Below are 26,074 nucleotides of genomic sequence, written 5' to 3'. Positions count from 1 at the left end.
TCCAGCACAGCTAGATGTGGGTTTGCCATTCCTGTCTACAGGATTCTGCCAGCACAATCCAAGCATACACAGAATGTCTAAACTGTCATTATAAGAACATCTCACACAAACTGCCTGGGACCAAGGGACTCTTTTTAGGCCAAAGATGGTGTAGCAATGAACTCATGACCACAGAATTCATCCTCCTATCACATATTCCATGTGATAGAACAATGGAGCAATCTAATTAAACTATCTAAGGTACCAAGCAGGAAGCAATATCTTGTGAGTTGGGTAGTTCCTTCTGGATTGTGTATATTCTTCGAGCCAACCTCAGATAAGCAGGAAGGCATCCTTCATAGCTTAAACACAGATTCAGGAGCCAATGGATTACAGCAGGAGTGGCACTTCTCTCTCACACCCAAAGTCCAATTTAGGCAACTGTGGCTTCTGATTCCTGAAATCTTGAACCAGAGTAATTCCAAATTATAAACTGTGATAAGCAATGATCACAGCCAAAACCCAGCAAGATCAGGACCATAAGAATTGAGATCCTTCAGGAAAAAAAGGTCCAAGTCTCAAAGACAAACACTGGTCAACCAAACTGTGAGCTGAAGCGTGAGGGATGGAAGACAGAATATATCCATCAGAGCCTTGTTGACAGCCACGGAAGTGAAGATTCTGGAATGCATGTGGACAGTGTTCCTGCATGCCTTCTCAACAGGGACAAGTTCACATCCACATGGCCCAAATTTAGTCCTACAGGGGAGAAAAAAAAAATCTTAGATATTGTCATAATGTGTTTCTCTCCAAAGCTCAATGCCATCTGAAAAAAAATTGTTTCCCCAAAGTATTTAATGTCATGGGGGTGAGGCTGTGAAAAGAATCCAGGATAAAAGTCTACAAAGGCTCCTATAATGTAGTATCTGAGCAATAAAAAATAAAATATTAAGGAACGTTTCTCCGTATTGGCTGAGAGTTTTGTTTCCCCATTCAAATATTTTCATTCTCCTAAGAAAATGGAGTCACCACACTGTACTGTCGATGGGGCAGCATGAGTCAATCCAGGCAGCAGGAGAGGTGGACTGCATTGCACACCACATGTCCCTCCTCTTTCTAACAACACCACCCACCTCTCAAAGCCTGCTTCCTCTTCCCAAGTTCTCTGAGCCAGTGACATTGAGCCTGTGCATCAACTCTTCCCGCACAAAATTCCCCTTCTCCTCTAGACTCGGAGTGATAGATGGATATTGTGGAGCAAGGTTCCTAACTTCTTGTGTGGCTACCAAGTGGCCAGAAAATGCAAGGTGGAAGCTCAAGATATGGAGTAGACCTTAGCTAGTGGAAGACAGGAGATGAGAAGGAAAGACCATATAAAGATGCCTTCCTATCTCCCCTCTGTAGACGGCTCCGGGCTGTGACTTCTCCTTCCATAACAAATATACCCTGAGTGAACGTATCTGAGGAATAACCTCCTCTGGCTCTTCCATGCCTGTTGTAAACAATGATTCTTGGAGTAATGCATTGTGTTACATTTTATTGCCTTTACCGTAGCCTCAGATGACTGTATTCCTCCTCCTAACCTCTCTGAGGTTTTTCCTTCCAATAAAATACCAAGAACTTAAATTCTTGCCTTGGGCTCTGCTTTCTAGGAGGCCCATCTTAAAACAGTAAGAGAAGTGACTGATAAATATCCCTCATGGACCAATTGCCAACAAAAAGATACTAACTCCACCCACATTTCCTCCCTGTGACTAGACATGTAGATAGTAGATAGATAGATAGATAGATAGATAGATAGATAGATAGATAGATAGTCCAGAAGAGAAGAAGAATTTTATGTGGGAAGAGTTGATGTACAGATAGAAAGAAAGAATAACTTGCCTTTAGTTTCTTCCCCATTACCTCGTTATTTTAAATATCAGTCATGAATACATGTTATTCAATCCACGTCATGAATACAGGTTGATTTGCTTGCTGTTTAGAAGAGAATATGTGCTCTTGGTTTGAGTGAGAAATAACTGCACCATGTTATAAGGCAATGTATATATTAGAAGAAGAGAAGTATTCATTGGGGCTGTATCTCCAGCTGTGCAGCTTCTTTCATTCCTGTCCATTTTGGGGTCTGTTTTTTTCAGATTTCCCAATGTATTTTGAACCACTAAATATGATTTCGATGTTTCTTTTCAATATTATTAGCACACATCCATTCTCTTTGCTTACTGGGTCTCAGACCCCCTTCTAATGTTGACAACCCCTGGAGGGCTTAGAGGTCATGTCTGCACCCTCCCACTGGGGATGGCATCTCTCTGGAGTCAAAATCACTAGCAAAAGAATGCAAACCAGTTCTCCCGTGTTTACTAAGTGTCCCCTCCATCAGGATCAGAGAGAAAACAGAGAAGGGACTTTTGAGATGCTATCATCTCCCCAGGAACATGAGACTCACACAAGTAAGTAATTGGCTTGCTCTGAAGAGCAATATCCAGCCAAATTATCACACATAGGAACAAAAACAGACAGGAAAAGCAGAGCTGCCTGTCTATTCCCCATTTACCTCATCAAGGGCAGGGTGTGAATATTTGTCTCTGGGGAAACACTTCAGGGATGTTATCCCAAAAGACTCAGAAGGAGCTCAATGTCCCCCGTGAGCCCAACGCCACGACTCCATTAACGCTGACGCTCAGAGCCAGAACTCAGCAGCTGTGTGAAGTGCATGACGGCTGCCCCCAGGCCCCATCTGCTACAAGAAAGCTTCTGAGTCCAGACTCCCGTAACTTCCTGAGATCTTACCGACATTCAGAGGTGAATCTTTTTAAAATTTAGCACTGGTCTTTCTTAACCAGCTGGTCACTTCAAGGACTGGGAGACGGGGTACAGGAAGGAGAGATCAGAGATCAACACTCGAAAACACACAAGCCCCCTTTCTAGTGAAGCCCAATCCAGCCCAAGACCTGGAACCACAAGACCCTCTAAGACCAGTGGCACAGATCTTAGGCATAGATCCCTGCTGGTCCCTTCTCTCATTCAGTTTGGTCATGGAACCTCCCCTCCCCTGTTTGATTTGTAAGCCAGGCTTCTCAGAAGCAGAGACCTCAAAGCTCCTGCTCCAATCCTCCACTGACCTTCAGTTTTCCCAAATCCCAGAGGTGGAGATTCAGTGTTTCCTGACCACTCCATGGGAAAAAAAAAAAAAAGAAAACTTTTGAGAGACAAGAGACTTGGGAGACAAGAGAAGAAAGAGAGGAAAAATGAGAGGGTGACTATATAAGGAGAGTAGAAAGACAGAAATCAACCCTCCCTTTGGTTCTCACACTGATATCCTTTCCAGTAAGTCACTAATCCACGCTCCCTTCCCAGTCTTTGGTGATACCACGTGAGTCCTGGCAGTTTTCTGGGTCACTTATGGTTTAACAAGGACTTTTACTTTGGCACTGAAGACCTGATTCCAGGTATTAAAAAGCCAAGCCCAGCCAAGCCTGGCCCAATTTAATCCTTTCATTTTATATCCACTTCAAAGCCCGGGTTCTCTCTCCGCAGCTCACATCTGATGTACAGCTTGGAGATCTACAAACCAGAGGCAGCTGTTCTTTCCACGTTCTTTAACCCCACAACCCCATCACATGGCTGCCATTGTCATTGTCATTGTGGTTGTTTGGGTCCTCCTTTCTTTTCTTTTTCAGCTTTATTGAGCCAGGAAGGAAAAATGAGAGTGGGGGGGTGGGGTGGGATGGTCCAAGTCTATTGCCATAACACACCAGCGGTTGGTGCCTCCCATGTGTCAGGCATGCTTCTTCATGAGACCATTTTTGGGTTCTTCCAAGCTGTCCTTTTCAGACTACTTCATTATGCAGTTCCCTGAGAAGGGCAATAACTTTTCACCCTCATCTCTTTCATAAGAGAGCTGTCTCTGGTGTCTTCCTGCCACAGCCACCTCCACCTAGCACACTGGTTCTTGGTTGGAATCCCAACAGAGTGGCTTGAGTTCCAATGACCTCCTGTATCATTCACTTCACAGATTCCTGCCCGGCCATAAGTGGGGGTGCATGGTTTTCCTACTAACCCCCATTTTTCACTCTGCCCTGCTATAGTAAGCTGATCCAGTGAGCTTCCACTTTTAGAAGGGAGAGCTACAAGTCTGAAAGTTCACATGAATCCTCTAAATTCTCATGGATCACCTAAACTAAGGTGCCAGTGAAATAGAGCTCTGGTCATCCCTTCTTGCATTCTTTCCCCAAGAGCAGTTCTTTCGGAGTCCTCCCCTAACTGGTGGGAAGGAGCGGTCACGCATAGTATGCCTCTATAAGGATTCTTATGTTCGGTTGCTTCTCCTTCCCTGAATTCTTAACCTTTCAAAATGCTATCTCCTTAGATTGAAAGGATGAAGTGAACAGTGGAGACAGCCTTTGGATGAGTTTGTTCATTCTTAATTAATTCCTATAGGGATATCTCACATCTTTGGAACATGGGGTGCACTTCAATTGTGGTCCTCAGTTTGGGAGATTTAAGCAATATTCAGAACTACCTGGAAAAATCACATTCATAATTCTGTTAGAGTTTAAAACTGTTAATTGAGAGTTATATATCATGTGCTGTCTTTTTCTTAAGGCATTCCCTAAGTCTCTGCACTGCTGAGATAGTTCCTTATTAAATAGCCCTTCTACTAAGTTAGAAGGAACTTCATTCACCTTCAGTTTAGAGGAGGTGCCCCACTCACTGAAATGGCTGACAGGTACCATTTTGTTATTTCTTATGGGGGTATGAAGACTTTGTGTTTCATTCTTCAGGATCACAGGAATATGCATCAAGGAAACCATACCACCATATCTGAATTCATCCTCCTGGGGCTCTCCAACAAAGCTGAGCAGCAGAATCTCCTCTTTGTGCTTTTCCTGGGTATGTACCTGATCATTGTGCTTGGGAATGGACTCATCATCCTGGCCGTTGGCTTGGATTCATACCTGCACACCCCCATGTATCTGTTCCTGGCCAACCTATCCTTTGCCGACATTTCCTCCACTTCCACCTCAGTCCCCAAAATGCTGATGAATATTCAGACCAAGAGTCAATCCATCTCCTATGAGAGCTGCATCACACAGATGTACTTCTCCATCGTGTTTGTCGTCATTGACAATTTCCTCCTGGGGGTCATGGCCTATGACCGCTTTGTGGCTATCTGCCACCCTCTGACCTACACGACCATCATGCATTCCAGGCTCTGTGTTTTGCTCACTGTCATCCCCTGGTTCCTCAGTAATATGGTAGCCCTGACGCACACCCTTCTGCTCACTCGACTGGTCTTCTGTGACAGCAACGCTCTCCCACACTTCTTCTGTGACTTGGCCCCTCTGCTCAAACTGTCCTGCACAGACACCATGGTCAACGAGCTTGTGTTATTTATCGTGGGCTTATCAGTTATCAGCTTCCCCTTTGCCCTCATCTTCTTTTCCTATGCCTGCATCGTCAAGGCTGTCCTGAGAATCTCATCCGCAGAGGGGAAGTGGAAAGCCTTCTCCACCTGCAGCTCTCACCTGACTGTGGTACTGCTCTTCTATGGGACCATTGTGGGGGTTTACTTTTTCCCTTCGTCCACTCACCCTGAGGACACAGATAAGATTGGGGCAGTCCTGTTCACTGTGGTGACACCCATGATGAACCCCTTCATCTATAGCCTGAGGAACAAGGATATGAAAGGAACTCTGAGGAAGCTCATCAATAAAAAAAAAAAAAAGGTTACTTCCTTTGATACCATGAGCATCTGAGTTCCTTTGATCTTCATGGCCAGATGGATGATTGAGCCCAGAGTTTGTGACAGAGATGGGATGGTTCAACTTTGGATGGACTTCCAGATAGCTGCCTCCTATTCCAAACTCTGAAGGGTTGGTGTTTCCCACATAGTTCTGATCTTGAAAAAAGATCCTTCACCCCCACATACATATTGTTGTCCCAACAACAACACACATCTTGATTGCAATCTACAAACTCCGGTGTAAAATTTTAATAACTTAGACACTAGTTGGTACATGTAATGCCTAGAGTCTAGTTTTTGCAGCTTTGAAGCCAGTTATCATTAATCATTTATTTAATGTGTTCTCTAGGTAGTTTTTCCCCAAAGTGTGTTTGCCAAAGTTCTATTCAGTGAGATGTTTAATAGTTGTAAAAAGGAATATTCCCACTTTCAAATAATTTGGGGCAACTCGGAGTTAAGTGAGGCAAAATGTTATGAACTAGCCAACTTCTCTGAGTTTTCAGCTAATATTAATTTAAAGGGTAAAGTGGTATGCAGCACTTCTCAAAACTGAACTGATTCAATAATACAGAAACTAATTCATCTCAGAGTGGTTTGTGGAACTAGTGTTGCACAGAATACATTTTGAAAAATGTGATTCCAGGTGACTTCAATTATTTCCATAGAAAACCATGGAAGTGTATATACAGAAGTTATCAGTGATGGTCCTGACTCTGTCCCCAAGTTGCTATTAACCTTAAAGCATGCCAGTTCACCTTCTTGAGCCTATTTTCTTATCTACAAAATAAGGTGATTGGTCTAGGCTGCTTGTGCATCAGAGTTACTGGGGAAAATTTTTTCCAAAATTCACATCTTTAGATCCTACAATGCCTTTTTTCCTTGGCCCGGATGCAGTAGTGTGGATTCAGGCTTTTTCACTCCCCCTGAGTCAATTTTACTGAGTTTTAAGAAAAGAATCAGCACAGCCACATAAAGCAGTTCAGTGGAGATCTCCTGACTCCTAGGCATGCTTTTTAAATATCCCAGTTGTTCCATGAATGGTCAAGAGAGAGCACTGAGTGATATGAGCCACCACAGTTCTAGAAAACATTAAGCCCAGAGCTCCTTAAGCATTATACCCTGTTAATCACAAAAGACCCTCAGAGTCATGTGACTGATGCTCATTTGCTGGTGCAACTGCATCTCAGCAAATATAGATTACTCATCAATTATAAAAATTAGTTGCAAGAAGGTTTTGACCAAGGTTCAAACATTCAGTCTTCTCTGAGGTTAAAAGAAATGCTAACAGCCATGTTTTACTACTTTCATCCCCAAACCCACCCTGGACATGCTGACCCAGCCTCTCTAAGTGAAGGAATCGGGAACTCATATTTGGAAAACACAGAGGGCTACCCCAAGAGATTTGGGTTAAATTGGTCTCTATCCCTATGACCTATTCTGTCTCTTGCCTTTGGATTTGAGGTTCCACAGGAGACTGAAAGACAGGAAGTAAGGAACAGGAAAGCTGATTTGGCCAGAAATAGACTCATATGCAAATTGGGAAATTGCTCAAGAACATGAATAAGAATTAGGATTAGAACATAGAAGATAACTGGGAAAGAAGAGAGAGTCACAAACTCGGATGAGGACCTTGACAGATCTTCACAGAGGAGAAGTCTAGATTTGTATCTAGATGCTTGCATAATCCTTAGACCCCAATTTGTCATCGTCAACAAACATCTATTGAGAACCTTCTATTTACCAGTCTCTGAGTCTGACCACAGGACTAAGAGAATAAAAGACTCATCATGCATGACCTCAAGCACTACCAAACCAGAGAAAGATTAAAAATAATTTTACATGATTTTTAAGACTTGCTAAGCAAAGGCAATGTTTGGCCAGTAATTCATGTCATTAAGGAAGCATAAGATTTTTGCCCAGCACAGTCAAATGAATTTTATATTATTCTTGCTCTAGTCATGCCTGAGAATAGACAATTTGTGATTTGATCAATAAATTAAGAGAAACCTCTGCCATCTAACTGTAATGCAAATGTAAGATGGATGCCTATAAAGACCAAAAAAATCTATATATTGGATATTGAGTGATCTATAAAATCTATATGTATAAAAAGCTTGCAAATACTCACTAAGCAAAAATTTTGAGTACCTGTGGGAGTCAGAAGGAAATAGGGGCAGTGTCTCTGCTTTCTTGACTCTTACCTCATAGTTCAGGAGACAGTGAGCTTGTAAATGAATAAATGGTGACTATAATACAAGGCAGAAAGAAGTAAGCAGGGTTGGGGGAAGATAATGAAATAGGGTAGAAAGCATCTTTTAGGTAGGGAGGATTAGGAGTTGGGGGACACCTCCACTAGGCATTTGAGCAGAAAACTGAATTTAAAAAAGGAGTGAGCCAAGAGAAGATCTGGAGGCACTTTCAAGACAAGGGAAGAGTGAATTTAAAAGATAACCTACATAGGGACAGGGTTGCTTCTCAAGGGACAGGCAGAAGATAGCCCTAGGGTAGAATGAGGAGGAGAAGGAAGTAGAGACAGCCATGCAGGTGGTTAGGAACCCATCCAGGTGGAGTCTTGTAGGTCATGGCATGGCAAGGAATATTATATTAAGTATTTATAGAAGGACTGCTTGGTACATACAGCTGAATGAAATCACCTGTGACTAGAGAGAAAGATTCTGACAAAGCCCTGGAAGACTCTGATCTTTAAGAACAGAATAACATAATGCCCAGAAAGACAAATGAATTTTTCCAAGAAGAGAAAAACTGTTTCAGATCCACTGTTACAAATACTTTCTAATTTGCTATCATCCCTAGCTATCTTTCAACCTCAGCAATGAAATCAAAATGACACTGACTTGTGCAGAACAGATTTGTAAGGAGATACAAACATCTCACATGTCTTCCTTTCATTTGCTCTATTCTCCTTTTAACAAAGGACTGTCAATAACTCAGAACACAAACCTCTTTTATAATTGACAATAACCTATTATATATTTTATGAATAACCAGAAGTGAGGAGCTTGCAGTCTCAAAACACAAAGTAGTGATAAGGAAACAGAAATTTTAATTACCTTGATTTGATATACATATTGTATACAAGCATGGAAATATCACACTGTACAAATGTGTGCAATAATATGTGTCAATCAGAAATTTTTAAAATAAATAAATGGAATTAAATACAGCTTTAGGCAATATTATCTGTGGCCCTTTTAACTACTCAAGAATGATCAAAAATGTCTTATATTTTTCTCTCATAATAAAGAGAATAATACACTATTGACCAAGTATAGATTATCCAGAAATACATGAATGACTATACATTCCAAAAGCAAACAGTGTATTCAACATATTAACAAACAAAAATTTAAAAAACAAAAGGGTATCTCATGGATGCATAAAATCCTATGAAAAAAAACCAAAAATCCATTCCTGATATTAAAAAAAAAACTCTCAACAAACTAGATATCAGACAGAACTCCCTTAATCTGATGAGAAATCCTCATAATGAATGGTGAAGAATTGAAAGTTTTCCTCTAAGATCAGGAACAGGAATTTATATCGCCCCCCCACTTCTATTCAACATTGCAATTCCAATCAAATTTTCAATAAACTTATTTTTTTAAGATTGAAAGACTGGTTTTAAAAATTATATGCAAGTTCAAAGGGCATAGAATACCTGAAATGGCCATGAGAATAGTGAAGTTTAAGGACTAGCACTAATTGAAATTGAGATACATTAGTATTCAACATGTGGTATTGGTACAAAAACAGAGAGATCATTGGAATGGAATATAGAGTCCAGAAATAGGCCTCCACATACATGAACAACGGATTTGGGGCAGATATGCAAAGGGAACTCAGTGAAAGTCATCCCACTGTCACCTTAAATGCATACCATCTTTATTTGTCACTTAAATATTTACATCAAATGTTTTTAAGTGGGCAACAGACATTTCTCCAAAGATTCACAAATGCCCAACAGGTATGAAATGACACTTAACCTCTTATTCAATGACGCCACCATCCAAAAGTCGGTTGATGAAAGGAAAATGTGCACTCACTACCATAGAGGAACGAGACAGCTTGCAATGTGCCTGGAAGCCACTTCAGAGAGTGCTGCTTTGGGGACCTGAGTTATCCCAGCAATTCGCCTCAACTGTCTTCTTTGGTGGGGTCCTTGATCCCCTGGGGGAGCTTTTTCCATCCCTCCTTCTCCCCTATCAATCCCCTTTCTCTGCTCCACTGATCACCCTTCTATTTTCATGGAATTCCCCTCCCCCACTTTTTGGTTCCCCTCCCCCCCCCTTTTTTTTTCTAAAATTGATTAAGGGGTAGATTTTATGTTATCTTTTCTTACTATGATTTTTAAGAAAGGTTTAGTCATGCCAAGTGTCCATGAGAATTTGGAGTAAGTGGAATTCTTATGCACTGCGAACATTGCTGATGTAAATGTTAAGTAATACAACTATTTTGGAAAACAATTTCAGCAGATTCCTGGAAAGTTATACACACATCTACTTTATGACCCAACCGTTCTACCCCTAGTATATACTTAAGAGAGAGGAAAGTATATCTCCAGTCAAAGGTTTTCCATTGACAATTTATAATAGCCAAAAACCGGAAACAACCCAAAAGTCCATAAACAGATACATAGATAAACAAACATGGTATATTGTATGATGTAATAATACTTGAGCAATAAGGAGTAAAGTGTTAACATATGCAACAATGTTAGTGATCCTTGAAATAATCATGGTAGTTGAAAAAAACTATACATTATTCCTTTATACCAAATTTATATGATTTTGTAAGAAATTCAAATCCATGTATAATGACAAAAAGCAGATGAGTGTTTTTCTGGGATGTGGAGAAAGAGTAGTAGGAAAGGCCACAAGGGATGAAGTACAGTAGGGCATAATAAAATTTTTAAGAATGATGCATACATTTATTATCTTGATTATGGTGAGAGTTTCATGAGCATGTTCATTTGTTAAAACATATCAAATAGTAAATTGTTTAAATATACAATTTATTGCATGCCAGTTAAACCTCAACAAAGCCATTTTTTAAGTCAGCAAATCAGAAAGGATTTTAGACACACCCTTCAAGTATATCTTATGTTGATGACCATAGAACCAAAAATAATGAATTATATATACATAAATATTCAATTCCACATTTTTACATGGTATTAAATAGTAAGAAATAACAATGATCATATTTGGAAAGTAATCTCAATTCCTTAAGCCCAAAAAGGAAGATTTGAAGGCAAGGTTGGTGATTGCATGGTGGAACCATATTGATTAGCTGTTTATTGGAAAAAGCTTTGACAGAACAGGTCTTTCTGGGAAGGCTTTGGTAGGCATAATTCAGCTGAACCAATCCTGCTCTTTCTGAGGGAGCTGAAAATACCCCTAGACCTTCCACATTGTCTCATGGGAGGTGCATAGGTAAGTCTCATGAACTTTGCATTTATGTCAGTCTCAAAAATGTCCCCACTGCAGCCCGCAGTGACAGAACATTGAGAACAAGAGTGCAACTGAAACCTGGACAGCTCTGAAGAGAATCTCAAGAATGTGGGTCCTTGGAGAAAGAAAGGGCAGGGCAGGCAGATATCAGTTAAGAGGAGGCACTTTGGAGTAAGAGGCCTCAGAGCAGAACCTTCATCGTCTGCCACTTCCTTGCTACATACTTTCAGTTCAGTCAGTTAAGTCCCATTACCTTTCTGGTCTTAGTGGGGTTTTTTTTTTTTTTTCTTTTGCTAAGTGGAGTCAATAATAATTATTTTCCATTACAGTTGCTAGGACTAAAATCAATGATTCATGTAAAGCTTTTAGCATAGTGCCTTGCATGTGCTTAGGATGCATTAACTTAAGAGTTAAGTTTAAAAATTGTTCGTGAACTCTCCACTTGTAGAAGTGTCTACCTCCAAAGCTCATGGGACCAGGAGGGACTATCCCAGACAGTTCTGAAATAAAAAGGCCCACAGATCAGCTCTTTGTGTTCTGGACCCTGGACGATCATTTTAGTAACATATATGGATGGTTATAGAGCTTAATCAGCACACTCCTATTCCACAAGCATCCAGTTGGTTTTAAGAATAAATGATACATGGAAAGCCCACGCAGGGTAAGTGCTCTGTAAGTAAAATTCCACAGATGAGAAGCAGGTTAAAAGGCACTAGCTAATCTGAAGCCATACAGCTAAGAAGTAATAAACTGGATACAATGATGCCAAATTCAAAGACTTTTCTACAACATAAACACATCTAACACTCACAGGAAGCCAGTGTGTTGAGGGAACACTTACATAGCAGTTGATATTTGAAAAAAGGCCAAACGTTGGATAGTTTTCACCCCATTCAGCAGTTTTTAGGTGTTTGATGCAAAGACACGAAAGCTGACAGGTGAACTCCAATGTTGTGGCCACCTGCACAATTTTTTTCCCCTATATCTTTACCTTTTAGAGTTTGAAAGCTGCCATTTGTTTAATCCACGCACCTCACTTTCTCATGCCCAACTATATGTGCACGTGCGAGCACACATACACACACACACACACACACACACACACACTCAGTCACATTACACAGCACCAGCACTTGGGCTATAAAATGAATGATGCCAACTTCCTTCTACTTCCAGAGATTGGACTTTTACCTTTTTTCCACCAGACAAAAGGAAAAAGAAAAGTACCATAACAATAAATTCTGGGCTGAGTGATTTAGAGCAGGTAGTAGATCACAGCTAGAGACAGGAGGTATGGCAATTAAGAGCTTGGACTCTGGCTGGGTGGAAGTGGCACTCTACCATTTGCTTGCTGACCTTGGGAAAACAGCTCAACCTCTCTAAGCTTAAGTGCTTCGTCCACCTGCAGGAATAATAAGAGACGGTGCCTTATAAGGACATCTTACAAATTAAATAAGGTAATTCCTGTAGCAAATCTCCTATTATTTCTGGAAGGTAATATCGAATAAATGTTAGTTGCTATATATTAATATTATTACAGTCTTTATTATTATCATTTCAAGCCACAGAGAAAGAAGGAAAACAAAAGGAGAAGAAATAATGGGATTTGGAAAATCCCTTCGAATAAAACAGAAGTTTCCTTTGTAGACAGCTTCATGATTTTTCCAAATATTTTTTCCTAATTCATCATGTACTTCTGTGTCAGGGAATGTACTGGGGCCAGCAGATATTAGTGAATAAAGACAAACATGGTCCCTACCCATTCGTGCATAAGATGCTCAAAAAAAAAAAAAAAAAAGACTTATTAAGTAAGTAAACCCATAGGGCAGATAAGAAACTAAGGACTGAAGAAGATGGAATTTGAAGGTAGACACTGAAGCTTCGTTCATTCAACAAATATTTATTGAGGGCTTTTTACGTGCTCCATTCTTTGCTAAGCCCTGGGTATGAAAACATGTTTGTCTCATGTCAGTTACTTTCCAGTTGTGAGTATTAGACAATATCAAACATATGAAACATCTAGTATGTCCAATTATGACAAACATCACATAGAATAATAAGTCAGAGTGTAATTAGGTGCGATTTTTACTAGAATAGTGCAGGAAAGCCTTTCTGAGAAGGTGACATTTGAGAAATGACCGGAAGGATGGAGAAACTGGGAAATGACATATTTCACAGGGGCCTGGCTAGGGCCTTCTGGAAACCCGTGATCTGCTCAAGAATTTCATAACTGCCTCCTTTACCTCCTTATTCCTCAGGCTATAGATGAGGGGGTTCAGCATTGGAGTCACCACCGTGTAGAGCACAGACACCACCCTGTCGCCCTCCGAGGACTGGCCTGAATTATCCCTCAGATACATGAAGATGAGGGTTCCAAAGAAGAGAGCGACAGCAGTGAGGTGGGAGGTGCAGGTGGAGAAGGTCTTGGCCCGGCCTCCAGCCGAGCGCATCCTCATGACGGCCACGATGATAAACAGGTAGGACACCAAGATGACCAGGATGCAGGCGGGCATCACGAAAACGGCGAACACGATGATCACCACTTCCTGGGTGGAGCTGTCCCCACAAGTGAGTTTTAGCAGAGGAGGGAGGTCACAGAAAATGAAGTCAATCTCATTGTTCCCGCAGAAGGAGAGAGTGAAGGCTGTCACCGTTCGAATGAAGCCACTGGCAAAACCGGCCACATAAGCCCCAGCTACCAAGCCCACGCGGGCCTTCTCGGTCATGATGGTGACGTAGAGCAGCGGTTGGCACACGGCCACATAGCGGTCATAGGCCATGATGGCCAGGAGGTAGCAGTCAATAGAAGCAAAGAAGGTGAAGAGGAAGAACTGAGCGGCACAGCGAGCTTGGGAGATGGCCAGGCCGTGTTCCCACAGCACCACCAGCATCTGAGGGACGATGACAGAGGAGTAGCAGATGTCCACGAAAGCAAGGTGGCTGAGGAAGAAGTACATGGGAGTGTGGAGTCGGCGATCTTTGCGGATCAGGAGGATCATCCCAGCATTCCCCAGCAGAGTGGTGAGATAGAAACTCAAAAATACCAGGTAGAGGGGAAGCCCCCACTCGGGGTGCTCAGAGAAGGCAACGAGGAAGAACTCAGTCACCAAAGTGTGATTCACCTCAGCCATCCACTTAACGCTTCACCAGGAGCCAGAGGAGGGGACCCCTCCAGAGAAGTTCAAGTCATTTCAAGTAACAAAGCTTAAATTGAGTGTCTGACATGTCATCATTTGACTTCAGCACACTTTGCCAGCTCGGGGTGATATGAGCAAGTTTAGAATTCGCGGTGATATAACAAGTGATGAATGGTTCTATTATAGTGGGAATGGAAAGCAAGTGATTCTCTAGGTTACAAGTCAGATCTTGCATTTGCAACTCGCTTTCCAATTAGCTGTTTGATGTTACCAAGGCACTTAACCTCTCTCGACCTCAATTTCTTCCTCTGCCAAAAGGTGATCATAGTATCTGCCCTGCTTAGGAGCTAATGCATAAATTAAAACAGATGTAAATGCACATTGAAAAGTGAAAAGCATTCTACGGATCTATGTTGGCTATTTGCAATTTTAAGTGAAAACTTTAAGGAAAATTAATATTCTATGAACAAAAGAGCACAAACCAAAAAAAAAAAAAAAAACATTCATTAGCAATCAGCAATGGGCTCTGCTTATAGGAATAAATCTATTCTCAGTTTACAAACATGAATGTTTAACAAACAGCTGTTATCCTCATTAGAGCTGGCTGGTTTACTGAGGCTTTATATAAATATATACACACACTAGCATTAACCCTGGAAACAACAGCAAACATAAGCTCCTTTAGGCACCTAAAAGAGCTCCAGAAGCATTTTTTAGTTATTCTCAAAGACTCTAATAAAGGAAAAAACTTGATAATAAACAGCATACAAATTTGAAATCAGGAGGAAGCAGAAATGCTTTTGCAGTCTGATGTTGTGGGACTGCTATTGGACAGGAGTCTGGGTTAATAGATTTGGGGGTCCTTGATGGAGTTCTAGCACAAGGCTGTCAGGAGCACCTTGGTCATGTTGGAATAGCTTGGCACCAGCAGTCAGGCCAATGCTGAGCTCACCTGAAAAGGATAATAACAAAGACAAGAGGTTGGCCCTGCAGGCCATCAGCTGGGCTTGAACTGTCCTTACCCAAATTCCACTTTGCAGGTGTCTTCATCCTCTGTTTGCTGTTTCCTCTGCCTGTAACCTGGGAATCCAGAGGACACTTGGGTTCTGGCTCATCCACATCAATTGTGAAGCCCTGGGCAAGTCACATTTCCTCTCTGGGCTTAATTACCTTGCCTGTGTTCCCTGTCAGTAAGCAATGGTGCAGCCTGTGTCCACAGTCACAGCAACCTGATTGACATGCGGTCATTTCTAGTACCTCTATCCCCTAGTCTCACTTCTTGGAATCTCTCCTCTCACCCTTGACAAAGCAATACATCTCTGACACTAGCATTTCCTGGGAGGTTTTGCAGACCCATCCCAAGTCAGCAGGGCTAAGAGACCAGCCTTTCTCCCCCTGCTTCCTCTCCAGCCCTCACCCCTGCTGGTGGAGCTTCTTATATTCACCGCCCCAGCATGGTACCTCTAATTGGTTCCTGAGGTGACTCTCCAGGGGAAGGTGATTTCGTGACTTCCTAACAAGGGCTCTAATACCTTTGAAGATTTCTCTTTCATTTCAAACTCCCAAAGCCCCCTCCTGTGTCTTGCCATCCCTCAGCAGGGTCTGATGGGGCTCATTTCTAGTCTTGCCTTCTTCCTGCTTTGTCATTGGAAAGCAGGAATGTCTCAGTAGCATGCATTTTTGCTCTCCATCACCAGGACCGGCTGGAACTGGTGACTGAACATTGACATGTGGCAGAAGCAGAGGATGGTACAAGTGGGGCGTCACAAGATGGCATGTGACAGAGGCAGGTGCGAGTGAGCTGTGAACAGACTTCCTTCAGAGAATCAGATCACACTTGATGATGACCACATTCTGCACCAGGGCTCTGGTTCTGAAACCTCAGTAGGCATAAGAGCTACCCGGGGAATTTGTCTACCATGTAAATACCAGTGTCCCCCACGATGGGTTTGGGGACAGTACATCTCTCATGGAGGAGCAGGAAGCTACATTGTTAATGGGGACCCCAGGAGACCTGATAGAATTAATCCTCAAAAACTATATCTAGAGACAGTGCCTAGAAGAGCATTTTGGGGAGCTCTTGCCCCACTTGACCTTCTGCCACCCCTTCCCCAGGCTGCAAAGGAACCCTGTGTCATAAACCAAATGAAAATAATAAAGACATGTTCTTGAAGAGCCTGATTGCTCCAAAGTCCCAGTGATGTCTTTCTTCCTTGTAGGAGAACCGAGAGAGTTTTGATGTTTTTCCATCTTATGAAAAAATTTTAAAACCTAGATACAGAGATAACCAGGAAGGTTCTTGGTGGCAAAACAATAATTCAAAGCAGGCCAACACTCTGTCAACGAAGCCCATCCGGAAGTTGCTCAAGACAAGACGACTTCAGGGAAGTAATTCTCAAGCTATCTGCACATAAGAATCTCCTGGGGAGTTTCTAAAATCCCAAGGCACAGCCAGGTGCAGTGGCAAGTTCCTGTAATCCCAGCAGCTCAGGAGTCTGAGGCAGGAGGATTGAAATTCAAAGCCAGCCTCAGCAATTTAGGGAGGCCCTCAGCAACTTAGTGAGACCCTGTCTCAAAATAAAAAATAAAAAGGGCTGGGGGTCTGGCTCAGTAGTTAGGTGCCTGTGGGTTCAATCTCTGGTATCAAGAAAAATTCTTTTTAATTAAAAATAATAATAAAATCCCAAGGCCCCAGTTGTACCCCTGAATAATTAAATCAGAGTATCTGAGTATAGGAGCCCGACACCATTCCCTGGTGATTGTAAAGTGCAGCAAGGTTTAGAACTACTATCAGAAGGCTCCTGCATACCACCAGGTGTCTTGGGACATCTGGAGCTTGGAAACTGCATTATGCTATATTCCTATATGGAGAGTCATATTGAATTACAGCACATTTGAAGATAGGTAAAGTCCTATAATTAAGAAACCTCATCAACTGTATCTAAACCATGATTTCTCTAAATTATTTAGTCACAGAACTTCTTTTTTACTAGCATCCCACAAAACCAGAGTTCCTAAGGATGGATGCTCTTTAGTAAAACTCTAAAGAAGCTCAGAAACTGTCCCAATCCAAGCAGCAAAGCAGCAATTATTCTAAGAAACAACGTCTCCTAATGATTCATCTCAGGATCTGGCTCTTTAAAGTCTCTGTGAGACTGGTTCCCCCAAGAGCAATTGCTCCTCCTGGGAAAGGAATTGGGAGGGAATCTGGGGGAAGAACACCTTTCCAGACAGATCCCCCAGGAGCTATAGAAGTGACACCACCTTGCCCTTTAAGAAAGGTGTCCTCTTCCATCAGGAGGTGGGTCCCATGGCTGAGTCCCTCAGTTCTACTTCTTGAACAACACTGGACATACCCACCCCTTCCCCAGGCTGCAGAGGCCACTGAAACCCTGCTTTCAGGAAGCATTGAATTAAGTTGAATGATTTCAACCTTCTTAATTAGGTTGATTGAGTCTTTCCACAATGTTCATTTTGATCAAAACATCACATCATGCACATAAACAAATACACTTATCATTTGTCTGTTAAATGAAATGAACTTAAATGGCTTAATATAAAAGCAACCTAAAATGATTATTAAGCTGATTCAGCCACCATGTGGCGGGCTGTAGAAAATGAACCTCCAAAATGAGTTTTCGTCACATTTTCACACATTGTATTAGGACCCATAAAAGTAAAGTAAAAGAAGTTTAGATTATTTTTTCCTAAAACCTACAACTCTGAACCAAATTTTGAAGGAAAATCCCACAAGATAATAATAGCAAAGACTATTTTAACTGCTTACTATCTATATAGCCTGCCTCTTCACTCTTCTAAAATAGATGATTGATGGATGGATGGATTGGTTGATACGCTAGCCCATTTAATCCACACAATGATCCCATGACTTGCATACTATTATTACTCCCATTTATAGGAGATGAGTGCTTAAGTGGATACCCAATATTCCCATAGAAAGAGCCAAAGGTTTGAATCCTGCAGTCCGGCTCAGAATGAGCACTCTTAACTCCTATGCCATACTGCAAACACTCACAAAATGGTCTCTAAATTCCACAATTGGAAATGGTTGAGGGATTCTTGCATGTCTGTATTTTCCTTCTAGACTTTTGGAAAGAAAGGGTCTTGGCTTAGAGATGGCATGAAGCTACAGGGGAGTAGATAGTGATAGGAAATTCTTGGGTACTTTCCTGGGTCCCTGCTCTATTCTGCAGACTATCACCACAACCACTGCTGATGGCAAGGACTCAGACCCACCTATTCACATGTAGTCTCACCTTCCTAGACATACTAGATCAGACAAGGCCAAGACCTGATCTGAGTTGGTTGCAAAGAATAACCCTCTCTTCTTCCAAAAAGAAGATCTGCTCCAAGTGGATATCTGTTCCCTAGAGCCCAGAAGTTGTGACTTGTGACTTGGAGGGGATACTAGGAAGGATATAAGAAGGACATATCTTCAATTCTCACTCTCTGATCCATGGTCACTATCTTGCCCCATCCACACTTGGGTGGATCTCATGCCAATTTAAGACTGAGGAACACCTTGTACAATAAATTTGCATTGGAAGGACTTTGGAAGGACTTATCCTGCCGCAAAAACTTCTCTCTCAATTCATTATTGGTATTCCTGCTTTAGCTTTATATATTCTAGAACTGCAGGATTTAGGATATAGTCTCTCACAGCTATTAGAACTAATAGGAATATTAGAGGTCAAATGACCCAGGCTTTAGGATTCACAGGCAAACTGTTCCAGGCCACCAAATAGGAAGATTGTTAGTGGTTGGCTCAATTAAGTTGATTGTCATCCATGACTGATAATCCAGCACTTTACCCAGTGGGCCCTTATTGCTCACAAACAAAGAAGATGCCCCAAATAAAAATGACCAGATAATCATGTTAATTCATCTTGATGCAATTCTATGCATATCTGCCCCCTAGCCCCCAAACGCTCCCAGAGGAAAATAGTCCCAAGATGAGTTTCTTCAATTGTTTCATTATAAGGTTTCTCAAAGTTTTGTCAGAGTCTCCACATTGAACCTCACAAAAGGGTGGAGTCAGAAGGAACTCAGGAATCCAGTCCAACCCTCCACTTTATGGGCATGGAGAATGAGACCCATGAGGGAGAATGACCTACAGCCCTTGGGTTTCTTAATGAGATCTTAGTTTCAAATGACAGAAGCCCAGAACCTAGTATAACTTGAACACATAGAATTTACCGGAATATCCTGAATTCTTCAAGTGTACACCAGAAATTTCTCAACATCATTTAGAGGATGGGCCAGGATGCAGCTAAGCCTGGGGTACAACTGAGACCAGCAACTCCTGAATTGAGCAATTTCTCTTTTGTCTGTAATTTTCTCTTGAATATCAGCTTTATTTTCTTCCTAAACCTACTTCTCCCACAAATTATGGAGGGAGAAAATCCCTCTGGCTGTTCCCATACTTTACATACCACAAAGAAGATGAAAATCAGTTATTATAGGGCAAAATTAAAACAAAAAAAAAATCCTTTCAGATGGCAGAAGGCCAAGAAATGGGAGACAGGGATTGGCCAATGTTGGCCAACCAGTGAAGACTAGAAGGATGGTATTTACAGGGAGATGGAAGTACTCCTGTGAACCACTTGGTTAGAATTAAGGAAGGGGCATTTCCAATATTAGAAAGATGCTTCTCTGAGAACATAAAAGAATAGGTCTTCACCACAAAATGGCAGGAAGGATCAGAGCAATTGCCACTGCCCTGTGCTTTAGGAATCCCACAGAGCTGGTGGCTGCACAGAGATTGAGAGAGGTGACAGGTGGCAGAACTGAAAGGTCTGCCACTGGTGGGTGCTTTAAAAGTTCACGTTCACATCCTATCTGCCATCAACAAGGCATTGGAAAGACCGCTGATGCTTGGGGGTTTCTTTAAGTTTTCTGCTTGACCTTCTGGAGTGAATAAAACATAGAAATTTTGTCTCTGGACATCCCTTCCTTGGACTTGGCCCCCATTCCTGTGCTTAATTGCCTGGTTCTCAAATGCTCTCTCTCCATCCAAACCCATCCCTGGAAAGAGTTCTGAGACAGTCCTTTTGTGGCTGGCAAAAGGGTCCCTTCTCAAGTAACTTAAATGTCATCAAAGTTAAAACCCACAGAGGGCTGGGGATGTAGCTCATTGATAGTGTTTGCCTCTCATATAGGTCTGAACCCCAGTGCTGGTGAAATAGAAACCCCCAAGAGATATGTGAACTCTCAGGCCTCAGAAGGATCCTTAGAATTCCCTTATTCAACTTTCTGCCTTATTTTGCAGACGGAGAAAATGAAATACAGAATAAGGGGATTCCTTTGTGGAAGGACACACAGCTGGTTGGTAGCGGTCACCACTCAGCCCTCTTTCCACCATATCCTGCATTCTCCAGGAAAGGCCAAGCAGGCAAATTTCAAGCACAGAATTTGAAAACAAAAAAAAAGGAACTAGGCCCTTTCTTGGAACCTCGGAATCATGTCACATTGCTCACATCTTCTGCCACCAAAATAAAATAAAATCTGCTGATTTGCACTTCCCTGGAAGGACCGTGGCTTTTTTTCTTCCACTGTGGTCCTCAGAACATCTCATTCGTGTGGGTAAAAAATGGTGGGAGGGTCTTCTAAGACTCTACCTGACACCAACAAACCCCTTCTTTGACAGCTTCCAAAGGATCTGAACCTAAAAGTGAAGCTCTCCTTGGCAGGAACCTGAGGAAGGTGATGTGAGGAGCCACAGGAGGGCCAGGCATGAGACAGGCAGGGTGCAGGTGCAGCACTATGTCCCTCATCCCCTCATTGAGCTGGATTTCCATGCTTTCACGTCAGAAGATCTTTTTTGTCTCCTTTTAGATATTATAGCCACATTCAAAACTTCCCAGTAGATGGTGTTTCCTGATCTGAATGGCCTGGTTTTCCCTAAGCATGTATATCCAAAAGCAGAATTTAAACTTTATCGAGTTATAATAGGTACACAAAAACATTGCATTTACTTGATGTAAACATTTTACTGAGTTTGGACATATAAATATACTCATAATACTACGATCAAGGTGCAAATTTTTTCTCATGTTCTTTTTTGGATTTTCTTTTTTTGTTGTATTCTGGGTTGTTTGTTGTTATTGTTGTGTTGTATTTTGTTTTGTTTTTGTTGGTTGATTGGTTGATTTCTGGTGTAAGAACATTTAAGATAAGACTTTTCTTCTTTGTTCTTAATATAGTATAAAGGGTACACTATCATATCATTAGCTGTAGGTACTATGTTGTACAAGAGATCTCTAGAACTTATTTGTCTTGCTTATTTGTCTTACTGTAATTATACCCATAAAACAATTCCCCCTTTCCTCCTGACCCTAGTAACCACCATCCTACTCTCTTCTTCTATGAGTGTGACCAGGTTCAATACTTCATGTATGTGGAGTTCTGCAGTATTTGTCTTTTTGTGGCTTGCTTAAATCATTGAGCATATTGTCCTCTATGTTCATCCATGTTGTCACAAATGGTAGGATTTCCTTTTTTCATGGGGCTGAATAGTATCCCTTGTACATATATATCACCTTTTCTTTATCCATTCATCTATCAATGGACATTTGGATTGCCTCTACCTCTTGGCTGCAATGAACATGGGGACAGGGGTGGACAGATGTTGGAGATGGTGATTTCAATTCTATTAAATATATATCCAGAACTGGCATTGCTGGATCCTGTTATGATTCTATTTGTAATTCAAAAGCAAGTTTTTAATGAGTTACCAGAAATCATGCATTTTCTATTAAAGCAGAACTTTTAGAATCAAAATAACTGAATAAAAACAATCACAGATTGTTTAAATAAGTTCAGCCCAATGTGCAGAAAGATGGACAGAAATACTAACACCATACTGACCCACTGACCTCCCTATTATCAACTACTCTTAATTTATTCCTAACTGAGCCTCATGTCCCCTTTCATACATAAATAGAATGCATTTTTCAACTTTTGCTAAGCACTTTTCGTAGTAAAAAAAAAAAAAAAAGTAAATGGAGTCTTACCTACAACTTGGAGTTTCATAAGTTCCTACAACCTTCTCACTTAACCCTTTGATCTTGAATAGAAGTCTTTAAGTGCCTGCTTATAATTTAAGCAGAAGGCAGCAGTGAAGTGTATCCTTGGACCTGACAACTCATTCTCTTGGTACTCCCTTTCCATTCATCATGTCCCCCCTGCCTTCTGGTAGATTCTAAGGGAGCAAATAACTCTTCAGTGTACTGTTTTTTTCCAGACTCAATATTGCCTTTTTAAAGCAAGAGTATTTGGGTCAACTTTTACACTGCTGTGACCAAAAGACCTGACGAGAACAATTAAAGGAGGAAATGTTTGTTTTGATGCTCACAGCATCAGAGTTCTCAGTCCACAGACGGCCAGTTTCATTTGCTCTGGGCCCAAGGTGAGGCAGAACATAATGGTGGATGAACTGGTATAAGAAAGCAGTTCAGGACATCGCCACCAACGAGGAGAAAGAGCTCTCCTCACCACAGACAAAATATAAACACCAAAGGGCACATCCCCAGTGACCCACCTCTTCCAGCCACACCCTACCTGCCTGCAGTCACCACCAGGTTAATCCCTATCAGGATTATCACACTGATGTGGTTAAGGCTCTCCTAACTGAATCATTTCACCCCTAAGTTTTCTTACATTGTCTCACACATAAGCTTCTTGGGGACATTTCATGTAAAAACCATAACAAGAAGGGAAATTCCTATGACTAACTCAAGATCTCCAACTTCTTGCTTAAGGTTGTCTACCACTGTAACACACGGACACTTGAATTATATGTTAATCATGCCCTTTGATGGAGCTATGCATTTGCAGTCTAAGCATTAATACTCATTAAAATTTTAAAATTAATACTCTATTAAAATTTTAAAATGTTTCTTATAAAAATTATAATATTTGTCTTAAAATATCCTTTCCTCTAAAGAGAAACATAATGTCTTCGAGGATTTCTATGTGTTTTATTTTACTATGTGATATCAAATTGAGTATCCCTGGGGCTGTGTACTCTGAATCTTCCACCTTTCATAAAATCTGCTTCTTCCACTTTGAAATCCTATTACTATTCTGTGGAGCTGAGTTTTGAATCATCTGTTTCTTAGATACTGTCATCCTCCACCTCCCAGAATTCTGCACATCGTTTGTTCAACCGAGATCTTGTTTATTTGGTATTCCAGGTGGCAGGGAGAGAAGGAGTTTGAGTTTTGGAAATGAATAATCAAAGAAAATGAGCAAAAAATGAGTAGATGAGACTGAGTCAGTTTCCTGTGCAACTGGAAACTGACTGAGGCAAGGTACCTGTGTTTGGAGAAGTGAAGATCAAGAACCAATACCCTTTAGGAGGCTTTGGGTGCATCCTGAGGTGGTGCAGCATACACAAAAGTAGGACAGGCTGGGATGCCACCCCACCACCCCTCCAGGGAATGCAGCAATGCTCTGCCTCCCTGTGAACCGAAGCTCTGAGAACACAGAGCCCATGCATGTGATACCATTATGGGCAGTGGGAATTCACCAAGTGGCTTCTCAGGTCTGCAACATGACCAGGGAGCTGGGAGAGGTGGGATAGAAGAAATAATAGGGTGTGTTTCCAGTGCTGAGAGCAACTGACAGGCAGGTTATCACGGGTGGCTGTCATCTAGAGATTCGTGTGAAGCATTCCTGGGAACCACAACCAGGATCTGAAGGATTCATTCAGCAGGGTCAGCTTTAGTAACTGGGCCACCAAACTACCTTAACTCAGTCATTAAAAATAAATAGAATCTAAATATCAAATCCTAATTGATGGCATTGACTCTGAGGTGCATAAGGATGAAGGACAATGCCAATGTCCGCAACTCACCTTGAAATTATTCAAACAACAAGGCTGGTTGATGGATGAATTGATGGATAGATGAATTAATGGGTGGATTATCCATAAGGGATGAAGTAAATAGAGCCAAATATTAGCAATTACAGAATCCAAGTACTAAGTATTAGGAGCTTACTGTGTATTATTTTTAACTTCTCTATACAGTGGAAATCTCCCATAGAGAATTTTGCAAAGTAAATATAATCTTATTCTACAATCACAGACCAGTGAGGTGTGCCATATCTGGATGACCCTGGACTTAATTTCAGATTCTGTTGCCACTTGTCCTGGGAGTCATAGTTCTTGTTCCACTCTCTTCTCAGCCCAGCTTTTCCTTCTCGTCCTTCCTCTTCCTGGCGCTGAAAGTCCTGGTTCTCTTTATGCTTTGCACCGTGAGGGCCTCACTCGACCATTTTACCTGCTATAACTGGCCCTACAGAGCGGGTGACCCCAAGACTTCTCCAAGGTTAGGACAGCCGGATCCTGCTGAGAATATTCCTGAGTGCCTCCTTCACTTCCTTGTTCCTCAGGCTGTAGATGAGGGGGTTCAACATGGGAATCACGGTCGTGTAGAACACAGACACCACCCTGTCTTTTTCCGAGGACTGGCCAGAGTTATCCCTCAGGTACATGAAGATGAGGGTGCCAAAGAAGAGGGACACTGCAGTGAGGTGGGAGGCACAGGTAGAGAAGGTCTTGGCCCGGCCTCCAGCTGAAGGGATCCTCATGATGGCCACGATGATGAACAGGTAGGACACCAAGATGACCACCATGCAAGCGGGGAGGACAAAAATGGCGAACACGATAATGACCACTTCCTGGGTGTAGCTGTCCCCACAGGTCAGCTTCAACAGAGGAGGGAGGTCACAGAAAATGAAGTCGATCTCACCGTTCCCGCAGAAGGAGAGAGTGAAGGCTGAGATGGTCCGCACCAAGGCACTGAAGAGACCAGCCACGTAAGCCCCGGACACAAAACCCAGCTGGGCCTTCTGCGTCATGATGGTGACATAGAGCAGCGGTTGGCACACGGCCACATAGCGGTCGTAGGCCATGATGGCCAGGAGGTAGCAGTCAATGGAACCAAAGAAGGTGAAGAGGAAGAACTGAGCGGCACAGCGTGTGTGGGATAAGGCTGCCCCGTGCTCCAACAGCACGGCCATTGTCTGGGGAACAGTGACAGACGAGTAACAGATGTCCATGAAAGAGAGGTGACGCAGAAGGAAATACATCGGGGTGTGGAGTCGGCGGTCCATGCGGATGAGAATGATCATCCCCAGGTTCCCCGACAGAGTGATGAGATAGATGCACAAAAACAAGAGGAAAAGAGGGAATGCCCGTTCAGGATATTCGGTGAATGCGATCAGGAGGAATTCGGTCACTAAGGTGAGATTGGTCTCTGCCATGAGCCAATGGTGCCTGAGGGGATGAGCATGAAAAGCAAGTTAGGAAGCTGCAAATAGGATTTCCCTGCATGTCTACTTTACCAAACATGCACCGTGGACAGATCATGGCAGGTGCTATGAGGGGTTTCAGAAATGACCTATCTGAACTCCAGCCTTCAAGCAAGTTCCGTGGCCTAGAGTCATCTGAGCATATCAAGAAAGAAAGATATAGGTATACATTTCCAGAATAGGGGTGCATATTCTCCCACTTCCACTGCCAAAGAGCTGTGTGAGCTCTGGGAGTCAGATAATCACTCTGAGCCAAAATTTGCCTATGGCTCCAACAGGAGCAGACTGATCATCTCTCACCTACCCTGAGGCCACCCTTTTCCTCCATGACTGCAGGTCTTCCTTTATTTCCAATCCTCTTCATCTTTTGTCTGCATTAACAACAGCCATGGAACTGACTGTTC

General features: G+C 42.1%; 3 protein-coding genes across 3 annotated transcripts; 1 reads left to right on the top strand and 2 right to left on the bottom strand.

Moving 5' to 3' along the window:
* Window positions 1-4,736: 4,736 nt before the first annotated feature.
* On the top strand, window positions 4,737-5,738 carry LOC143391831 (olfactory receptor 1S1-like). Its single transcript, XM_076844586.2, has one exon. The coding sequence runs from the start codon at window positions 4,737-4,739 to the stop codon at window positions 5,736-5,738; it is 1,002 nt and encodes a 333-aa protein (XP_076700701.2).
* A 7,644-nt stretch (window positions 5,739-13,382) lies between these two features.
* Window positions 13,383-14,327, bottom strand: LOC143391830 (olfactory receptor 9Q2). The gene has a single exon (XM_076844584.1). The coding sequence runs from the start codon at window positions 14,325-14,327 to the stop codon at window positions 13,383-13,385; it is 945 nt and encodes a 314-aa protein (XP_076700699.1).
* Window positions 14,328-24,686: 10,359 nt separating this feature from the next.
* LOC143391829 (olfactory receptor 9Q1-like) lies at window positions 24,687-25,622 on the bottom strand. Its single transcript, XM_076844583.1, has one exon. The coding sequence runs from the start codon at window positions 25,620-25,622 to the stop codon at window positions 24,687-24,689; it is 936 nt and encodes a 311-aa protein (XP_076700698.1).
* Window positions 25,623-26,074: the final 452 nt, after the last annotated feature.

Source organism: Callospermophilus lateralis, chromosome 2 (genome assembly GCF_048772815.1).
Source record: "Callospermophilus lateralis isolate mCalLat2 chromosome 2, mCalLat2.hap1, whole genome shotgun sequence".
Taxonomy (NCBI): domain Eukaryota; kingdom Metazoa; phylum Chordata; class Mammalia; order Rodentia; family Sciuridae; genus Callospermophilus; species Callospermophilus lateralis.
This window is presented reverse-complemented; position numbering and strand designations above follow the sequence as displayed.